The 10545-nt window shown below is 36.0% G+C and overlaps 1 protein-coding gene across 1 annotated transcript; it reads right to left on the reverse strand.

The window, feature by feature from the left end:
- Window positions 1-8187: 8187 nt before the first annotated feature.
- Window positions 8188-9763, reverse strand: LOC120770672. The gene has a single exon (XM_040098263.1). The coding sequence runs from the start codon at window positions 8584-8586 to the stop codon at window positions 8188-8190; it is 399 nt and encodes a 132-aa protein (XP_039954197.1). The 5' UTR covers window positions 8587-9763.
- Between the last annotated feature and the right edge of the window lie 782 nt (window positions 9764-10545).

Raw genomic sequence — 10545 nt, forward strand, 5'->3', positions numbered from 1 at the left:
ACTTGTAATACGTAGAATTTTTCCATGTTTAAAAACTTCAATAAGAAAATCTCTAAAAAAAATTAATATAATTTATAAGGCTTTTGGGCAAATCAAATTGCCTTGTGGTGAAATTCAGAATTCAGCTGAAGTAATCAATTCTGTATGCTCGCTTAACTCAAGCATTTACATAGATAAGTCAATATGTACATATGTATATTAATAAGTACATAAAGCACCAATGAGCTGACGTTTATCTGCAACCAAATATGTAAGTATGTGTATAACAGTAAAATCTTTCAACTTTGGAAGAATTCAGCTCGCCGTTGTTGCATTCACTCTGAAAATAAGTTTTCAAATGTGCTCGGCATGCAAGCAGCTGCCCTTTTTATACACACGATCGTCGGCCACACATGTGCCAAAGTGCAAAAGTTGCCGCCTTTGCGGGAGAGGAGTCATGTTGGGAGCTTTAATTGCTACAAAACTGCAAATATATCGCTACAATGTGCCACGTATTTGGCTCTTCTTACTATACACCTACTTGTATGTAGGAATATTGACTTAGTCAAACGTTATTGTGTTAAAGCAAAGTTGAGAATTTTTATATGGTGTACGTATGGTACTTCCCCTGGTATAATTTTTTGTATTTTTATGCAAATATTTGTTTGTGTATGCCATTTTTAATAATCGCAATTAAATAGTCAATGCACAATAAAGGAATGTAGTATGAATAATAAGAGAGAGCTTATAAACCGCCAACAATGTCAGTACAGCCACCGTTTTTATATGTTTTGTCTGGTAACCGACAAATTTAGGGTCCTAAGAGTAGATATATGGGTATAAAACCAAACAATAGTCGATTTTGATTATAGACTTTTAATGTTTAGAAAATTCATCGGTTAATTTTTATTGCCTCTCGAGGAGTTATGCCTGTTGGAAACCATTTTTTTATGCACTCAATCCAAAAGACTGGCTCAATCGGCATATTTATACTCTCGTAACAAAGTTGCTAAGGAGAGTATTATAGTTTTGTTCATATAACGGTTGTTTGTAAGTCCTAAAACTAAAAGAGTTAGATGTAGGGTTCTATGTACCGAAGTGGTCAGGGTGACGAGTAGAGTTGAAATTCGGATGTCTGTCTGTCCGTCCGTCCGTCCGTGCAAGCTGTAACTCGAGTAAAAATTGAGATGTCATGACGAAACTTGGTACACATATTTCTTGGCTCCATAAGAAGGTTAAGCTCGAAGATGGACAAAATCGGCCCACTGCCACTCCCACAAAATGGCGAAAACCGAAAACCTATAAAGTGTCATAACTAAGCCATAAATAAAGATATCAAAGTGAAATTTGGCACAAAGGATCGCATTAGAGAGGGGCATATTTGGACGAATTTTTTTGGAAAAGTGGGCGTGGCCCCGCCCCCTACTAAGTTTTTTGAACATATCTCGGAAACTACTATAGCTATGTCAATACAGTTCAAAAATGGAAGAAATCGGATAATAACCACGCCCATCTCCCATACAAAGGTTATGTTGAAAATCACTAAAAGTGAAATCGGTTCACAACCACGCCTTCTTCCAATATAACGCTATTTTGCATTCCATCTGATGCCTTCTCTGTATAATATATACATTAGGAACCAATGACGATAGCGGAATAAAACTTAACACAAATACGGTATTTGAAAAATATGTAAATGACGGATAATGAAATCTCGATTATCACATTATCATGCGAGAGTATAAAATGTTCGGTGACACCCGTACTTAGCACTTCCTTACTTTTTTCGAAAAGATTTAATAGGAAGTCAGATCGACTGGAAGCCGATGAGTTATATACAATGTATGTGTATGTCTATTGAACGAATTGTAATCATTGCCGGATATTTCCATTTTCCTACCCTAAACAGGGTATATCAAGTTAAGTTTTCCACGAAGTTTGTAACACCCAGAAGGACACATCGGGGACAATATGAAATATACATATATACACATAGTATGAATGATCAGCAAGACGTCTGTCCGTCTGTCTATTTGCATAGAAATACGCGAACTAGTCCTCAGTTTCCGAAGTATCGCTCCGAAATTTTGCATATGTATGTCTTTTTCATCCGCAGAACTTACTCATTTGTCAGAACCGTCGAATACGGACTAATATAGCATATAGCTGTCATACTAACCAATCGTCCTTATATGAAAATCTTTAAAATTTAAACATTTTTAAATTTAGCATGGATTTTTGACCAAGGCAATGCTAAAATCTCCGAACGAATTGTTCAGATCAGATCACTACAGCATATAACTGCCGCAGAAACTAACCGAAAGTGATCAAAATCATCAATCAAGTTCTTCAATATTTAACCTTGCTTATCATAACTTGAACAGTGTCGACTCGAACAAACAACTGGTATAAATTTTATAAAATAACATGATCTAAGAGAGATGGGAAGCCACTAGTATAATTGACATAATCTAATGAGATAAGAAACCACTGGTATGATATTCCATAGACTGGCATAATCTAATATACTAATAGCGATATAATTCACTAGAATATGCCACTATAATGGAATAACAAACTAGTCTCATGTATTGAATTTAACTCTCTAACTTTATTGTCGCTTTTACTTGCGTTCAAACATAGCGAGCAGAGAAATTGTGAATCGATGATGACTTTTTTTGCATTCCCGCGCAAATCTTTTGAGAAGTAAAGTCTCATTAATAACAACAAACTGATTAGACGTTATCAGTGTGGCTTAAGACCTGTAAAATCTCATACCGACCAGATTTTCACCAAACCTTAATGCCGCTTTGTGAGAACTTGGTATCCTCGCAAAGCTAATGCCGAAGCCGAAGAGTGACTATTTGAAGGCTACTATTGAAATTTCTAGGCGATTTGTTACAGTTAAATAGTGAACACTGTACGTAAAATAAGAATTAAAAATCAAAATTTCGTTAATTAAAAAAATTTCATGTTTGCAGTGATAGACAGACTCTATGTCATTATCATATAACCTTTACCATGACATTCAGTTTTTGCCAAGTCAGTACTCTAATTTATGAGCCTACGAAACACACAAATATATGTACATATGTGTTTAACTTGCCGTCTAAATTAATGTTAGCCATTAAAACAATAAAAACTTTGTAAACAGATAAGAGTTTTTTTTTTTAATATTTTATGATTGTTACAAAAAGTTTGAGATCTCTATCAGCGCATTTTTCATTTGGCCACAAGTATATACGATTACATACATAAGTACCATTAAATATAAGTACGTACAAAGGTATGTTTGTATATAGTAAATATATTGTTGAGTATTTATTTTGTATGTATATATGATTTAGATAAGAGTTTTTGTATAAATACATATGTATGTATGTATGTATGTATATAATGTAAAAGCATTATAAAAAGCTTAGTAGCCACGCATTCGAAGCATGAAATGAAGCTAGAAATACACGTTAATTTACATACACATAGTATAATTAAATATAATTATATATATGTAGGTGCAAGATATTATTTGATAAAAAATGAGCAAAAAGTGAATAAATTTATAATTAAGTCGTAATAACAAATACGTACATACGAGCTTATTTATTGTGAAAGCTTATTTAATTACTTTAAAGGGAAGAAACTAGCCCCGAAGTAATAAATTTAATAAAAAAAGCAAAGCTCTTTTTCAACAATTGTAAATTGTAGAATATTCTAGATATTTTGTAATACAGGGTGGCCTAAAAAATCTTCAACATTGGAAACAATAGGTATGTAGACCTCGTTCGTCGAAGTTGCGTCGTGTGAAGTTTGATCTATATACATATGTACATATGTATATCAATTAGTATGCGTTTGGCGGCTATTTGTTTACGATCCGAAAGCTTTGCTTTATGCTTCCAATTAAAGTTACGGAATCGATCAGAAAGATAGTAGAGGATTGCAACATCACTTTTGGTTGATGTTTTGGGTGTGAAGCGTCTTAATGCTAGATTCTTATCAAAAGACTTGAATCATTTGCAAAAACGACGTCGGGTTGAGGTCCTAAAAGAGATGCTTAGGACCCCATTGTCATCAAACACATTAGAATCATTTGCAAAAACGACGTCGGGTTGAGGTCCTAAAAGAGATGCTTGACAACATAGCTTAGGGCCCCATTGTCATCAAACACATTACTACTGCTGACCAGACGCGGGCTTAGCACGTCGAAATTTTGTAATCATATAGCGAATGGCACTTCAAAAATGTACCGAAACCGAAAAAAAATTAAAATTAATTGAAGGCCCTGAAGTCTATCCCAGGCGTGGCTTATAACATAATTATTAGGGGAATTTTGATTAAACATTCGCATGCCCGTATTGGCTCAAGAACCCATTTTGAAGGCGATAATTACGAATTGTATTAAAATACGTGAAAATGTACGATTTCAGGCACCAATTATAAAAAGTATCAATATCACATTGAAGTTTGATTACATCTTCGGAGTTTTTGATTGAATTAATCTGCATATAGCAAAAAGTTAGCAAAAGAGAAGCAACAGGAAATGTCATTGATAAACGGCACAAAGAGAAGTGGACCCAAAAGCGCTTCCTTGTGGCACTCCCGAAAACGCAATGAATGAATCGGATGACACTTCATCGACACTAACAACACATCGTCTATTGTGCAAATATGACTAAATCCACTGCAAGAAGTTAGAGTGAAAACCTGAAGATGATAATTTTTTAATTAGATATTGTGTGAAACTTTATCAAAGGCTTCAGAGAATTAGAGAGACTTATTGAAGAGAAGCATGAGAGCATATACCAAGGCAATACAATTTTTTATATGTAAGTACAGGCGACAGCCCATCCAGATCCAATTTGAAAGAAGGCTTAATATCACAAATAGCCTTGGGCAATATCATCCTGTGAAAGACACAGTGTGCCAAAATTTATGGATAAAGAATTATTAGCCGAAAAAGTGGAACTAGTACCAGAATCATCGTGTATATAATTTGATATGAAGAATTCAGCAAAAAAGTTGGAAATTTCGCCAGGAGTGCATGCTGACTTATCACTCCAGCGTAAAACAGAAGGAGTGGCCGAACACGCTCTTCTAGATTTTACAAAGTTCCAAAAGAACTTAGGGTTCGACTTAATGTTAGACTCCGTACTGTCAATAAAACTTTTATAGAGAAACTTATCCAATTCATTAAAAAGAAACATGAGATTTAGTTGAAGAGAATTTTCTATAGTATTTATTTCTAAGATTTTTTAAACGTTTGAGGTGCTTAGTCTACCATGGCAACTTACGACGTGTGTTTAAAAAGTATCGCGACAGTTTGCTGACAGTTTTCTTCGATTGCATGGGCGTGGTGCATCATGAGTTCTTGCCACGAAGAAGAAGAAGAACGGTCAATAAGGAATATTACCTGAAAGTTATGCGCAATTTGCGCGAAGCAATCCGCCAGAAACGCGCGGATCGTTGCTTGTGCGCGACTTTTTGGCCAAAAACAACACACTAATGATGCCGCAGCCACCGTATTCCCCAGATCTGGCCCCCTGTGACTTTTTCTTGTTCCCTAAACTGAAGAGGCCCATGAAAGGACGACGTTACGCTTCTCTTGACGAGATAAAGACGGCATCGAAGGAGGAGCTGGAGAAGATTAAAAAAATGATTTTTTGAAGTGCTTCGAAGATTGGAAAAACCCTTGGCACAAGTGTATATCTCATGGGGATTACTTTGAAGGCGACAAAATAGATATTCATGAATAAATAAATAATTTTTGAAAAAACACAAAATTCGCGATACTTTTTGAACACACCTCGTATATGGTTGTATATGATTAACCGTTGTTCAATTAAATCTCAGATTTATTCATACCTCTAAAAATATTTTATTTTTAATTCAGAAATTGGTGATTTTATGGTATCTTATTATCAGTTTAGTTTTAGAATAGGTCAATCCTAAGAAATTCGAAATTTTGTTTTTTATATTAACTTCCTTCCTAATAAAGGAACATTATAGAAAATCTTGGATATGCATATCAGGGCCGCAGCGCCTACTGGAAGCTTGTCCAAAGCGCAAAACGCATACACTAAAGGCAGATCTATAGAGTTAGCACCCCTTACGCTAATATTAAACATCGAAAAGAGTCTAGAGTGGCTTGGAGTGATCCTGGACATCTCAGGAGAATTCGATAATGTTTCTACGGAATCCATCTTGCATAGTATCAAGTCAATAAGTGCTGATCCTGCTATACAACGTTGGGTCAGAAGTCTCTTGATATTTAGAAGAATAAGAGCAATTAACTAGGAAGTCTGTTGAGACATTTTGCAAAGTGGAGCGCTATCTCCACTTCTATGGACATTAGTGAAAAGGAATTAGCCGGCAAAGCCCCAAAGATAGTGGCATATGGAGACGACATCGCCATCTTAATAACAGGAAAAACCTGCACACCGTTACTAGTATTATAATCAACACTCTCAAAACAGTCCAGAATTGGACAACGCAAGCAGGTCTGAGGTTGAATCCAGAAAAAAAAACGGATCTGCTTGTTTGCACTAGAAAGTACAAAAATTGGGACACAGCTATCTCTCAAGGACCGCAACAGGAGAATTTACACATGGAACATTCGGGTGTAGCTCGGTTGGTAATGGCGATTTGACATAATCCTACTTTTCAATTGGGAAAGAAAGTTCAGAGTAAACATAGAAAAGATAGTTGGCGTAAAAGCATGATAGATTCGCGCAACACATTAAACATTTATACGGATGGCTCAAAAATGGAGGTCGGAGTTGCTACGACGATATATTGTCCAGAGTTAGGCATAAAACAGTATTTAAAGCTGCCGGAACACTGCAATTGACGAGTAATTCAAGCAGAGGTCTTTGCTTTTAGGAAAGTCACGTAGCTAGCAATTAGCTGGGCGGAGGTCGAGAGTGTCGCCAAAACCAAACGTCTTCAATACTGAGTGCCAGGCCCCAAAGATATTAAAGACAATGAGATAGTGGTCGAGATTGCCAAGAGTGGTGTACGACTGTCACCCAAAAACGTGAGCAACATTGGACAACTTATGCATTGTCTATACGACGATTTGAACAAAAGCATGGCAAGGAAAATCAAAATGCGATGGAACGATATAGCCGGGTGCAAAGCTGCAAAAGTCATGTGTGGATCAGAAACACACAAAGTTCCTGCTGGCAGTCGATAGAAGGAATGGATTTGAATACTCACTGCCCACAGTCTGGTGGCGGCACACGCCTTCAAATCCAGAAAACTCCAGGAAATGTCAATAGCAAGGCAATAAGAAAACAATGGAGCATCTTTTGAGCATTTGTCCTGCATTGGGGAAACTACGCTTTAAGCATCTGGGGCCTCACGGTAGAAGACACCTGAAGAGGTATCTTCGGTGAGGCTACAGATTCTGTTCAAGTACAGCCATCCTAAAGGATGACCACTCTCATGGACTTCGCAACGGAACTCCAGCTGGTATCGCAAGAGACCCAAACTGATGTATGCGTAACTCATCTGCCTACCAGACTAACCTAACCTACATATATGTATAGTATGCAGAAATTATACATTTTTTGGATTTCTTATTACATAATTTCGAATTTTTAAATAAACTTTTCTTCAACCGCAGTTTTCAATTCTTTGAGAAAGTTAGATGTGTTTTGGCGTTATAAACGAGATTCAAATGAGAATTTAAAGAATTGCTTTCTTTTTTTTAATGTTTGTATGTTCATCCATTTCTTGGTACTCATTCAATTCTAAAATCACAATCTGTTCGTTAAAAACTTGAAGATGAGAAAGCTGGCTTAGTTGCCAAATTTTTAATTAAAAAACATGTAAGTAGGTCAAGGATGCAAAATGGCTTCATACATAAATACAGAGATTGCATCATGCATTACATAAAGATCAGTTTCAGATTATTTTGCCTCAGTATTGATTTTTCATTTTTCATTCATCTTATAGGTTAAAGTTTTTAAAAGTTAGTATGGCTTATATAATTAAGTAATGCAATGTATTTAAGTAATCACTAGTTTACCTTACACAATTAAGTAAAATAATGCTTAAAGATAATTTTGTGAAAAACTTAGTTTTTTGCAGATCTGGCAACATCAAATACATATAAACATATGTTCGAAAAGAGAGTCAAGTACATATAGAGAGGTATATTTTTAATCTGTATTTTGTATACTTATGTACATATGTAAGAGTGTATATCTACTTACCGAGCATCATGATGCAATGTCGCATCATTGATGACGTCACACGTAAACCCATTACACCGTGTAGCATACGAGAGTTTTTCTTCTTGCTAAACTTGTCGAACTTAAACTTATTGATCGTATTCACTTTGTGAATAATTACCGCTATATTGCGCCAATAAATGTTCATACGCTTTAGCAAGTGCTTTTGAATGTTCAACATAAAATATTGCGTATGCGCTTGTATGGTGGGTGTGTGGGTGGGCGTGTACGTACCGCCGCCGACGCCGCCGGTTATGCCTACTACGGAACGATGCCGATAGTATGCACACATACGAATGTAGGCGCGATAGTCGCGCTGCCAAGTACGGTGTTGTTGTTGTTTTAGTTGCGCCACCGAACGCGAATGGTGCATAGCACTAACGTAGATGCGAATTACAGTTACAGCGGAACCCAATCGAACTGTGGGCTGCAGTTGTTTAGCAAACCTTTACGTGTGGTTGTTATAATCAGATGACGAGCTCACGGTAAGTGCCGTTAACTTTTGTCGTATTATAGTGTGTTTGTAGGCGCGTCTATAATGTTTGCAGCCAAAAAGTATGCTACAATTTTGCGCTGCGAATGTTTTTCACTAACGTATATATATATGAATATATGTGTGTATGTGTGTGAGACAGTGGGCTTAACAGTCAATTTCGGTACAGAAAATATTGTTACGAGCTTGATTTGTAGCTGTTAAGCATCTAGGTATTTTTATCTGAGATACTTGCTTTAGCACAAACAAAATTTGACATTAAAATGCGTCTATCGCAGAGTTTAAAACACGTTTCGATATATAACACTTGTAACTGGGCTCTCAATATATATTGAGAGTTTTGTAGTTATTTTTATAAACGGGTATAAAGACAAAATCTAATAACTTATGAAAATGAAATCCTTGTAGCGATGTTCACAGGCCGGTGATGCCATTGAGACTTTGGATTTATTACTGGAGATTCACTTGGTATATATTCTTAATGACAACGCGGGGTGTGGTAAATATTGCCACACAAAAATTGTTAAAATTAACACTAAAAAGCTTTCAGTTAAACACTTTAATATTGTTATTCGAGCATTAAGATCACATGGAATTTTTTAAGCGATTCAGAGAGCTTTATGACGCTGTGACTTCATGAGATTTGTTATCTAGCTTTTATTGCTATAGGATTGATTGGATTAATTTCAAGAATTTCACTTTGTAAAACAGAGTTGCGCTTTTATTCGATGTAATATTAGACGAAGTCAGCAAATGCACAGCACAGCTGATCCGAATATTCCACGAAAACAAACTTTGTTCTTACTGCAATTGACACTGCAGTTGTCGACGACCTTTGTACGAACTAAACTTCGCGTTTGATTTTGGAATTTTTTTATTTAGATATTTAGCATTGATTTTTGATTGATCCACGTTGCCTTTGGTTGAACGATTTCTTGTTTTTGTAAGAAGCGAGCGAGCTTGCGTATGATTTGCCTTTTGCGATTTGAACACTTTGAACGTAAATATGATACTAAGAATATTGCTGGGAACGTACTCGCTGACAATGGCTGGCTGGTGATAGTGAAATACGAATTCCGAATTCCGAATATTGCGCGTGAATATGAAAGTGGGTTTGCTGTCGTCACTGGGTATAGTTATGCCATAGACAACAAAGTGGTGGGGCTGAAGGCAGCTGAGGCATGTTTGTGCTTCAGTGTGTGCGTGTGTGTGTGATTAAGGTCGCAAAGAGTAAAGACAATATGTGAGAGTCAGTAGACAAGTCACTCTCTCGTTCAACTAAAGGCTTGTGTATGAAAACATATATATACATACATATGTACATAGTCACATGCATATAAGCTGTTTATATATCGGCGAATGGTGTGCCACACGAATGAAATTTGTACTTGTCAATTCTAAAAACGTAGTTTTTGAAACAGCAATTGTTTTAAGCTGACCTTGAAGCAAACTTTGTTGCTTGGAAAATTTTTATTCATATATTTGATATATTTTGACATTTTTGAAAATTTTCAAATAGTAAATTAATTCATATGGAAACATTTCTTGCTGTAGATTCTATTTTAAGCTGGGATGCAAATCGGGAGTAAAAGTTTCTTTCGAGGAAAGAAAGACGTCATATGTCTTTTAGCCATATATCAAAGAAAAAAACCTTCCTAAGTCTTCTAGCTCTCAATCAAGGAAAAAAATACATCATAAGTCTTTTAACATGCTCATTCGTACATAAGATACAGAATCCAAACAACCGATGAGCTTGCTCTTGTGGAGACGTCATTTTCTTTGAAAGGTTTTCTAATTAGTGGTTCGGTAATTTAGGTTCAGCTCTAGAGAAAGTTATTT

Source organism: Bactrocera tryoni, chromosome 1, assembly GCF_016617805.1.
Source record: "Bactrocera tryoni isolate S06 chromosome 1, CSIRO_BtryS06_freeze2, whole genome shotgun sequence".
In the NCBI taxonomy this organism is placed as follows: Eukaryota; Metazoa; Arthropoda; class Insecta; order Diptera; family Tephritidae; genus Bactrocera; species Bactrocera tryoni.

Excerpts from the sequence above, each read along its gene's own strand:
- LOC120770672 (XM_040098263.1), bottom strand. The coding sequence starts at position 8,586 with ATGCACCATTCGCGTTCGGTGGCGCAACTAAAACAACAACAACACCGT.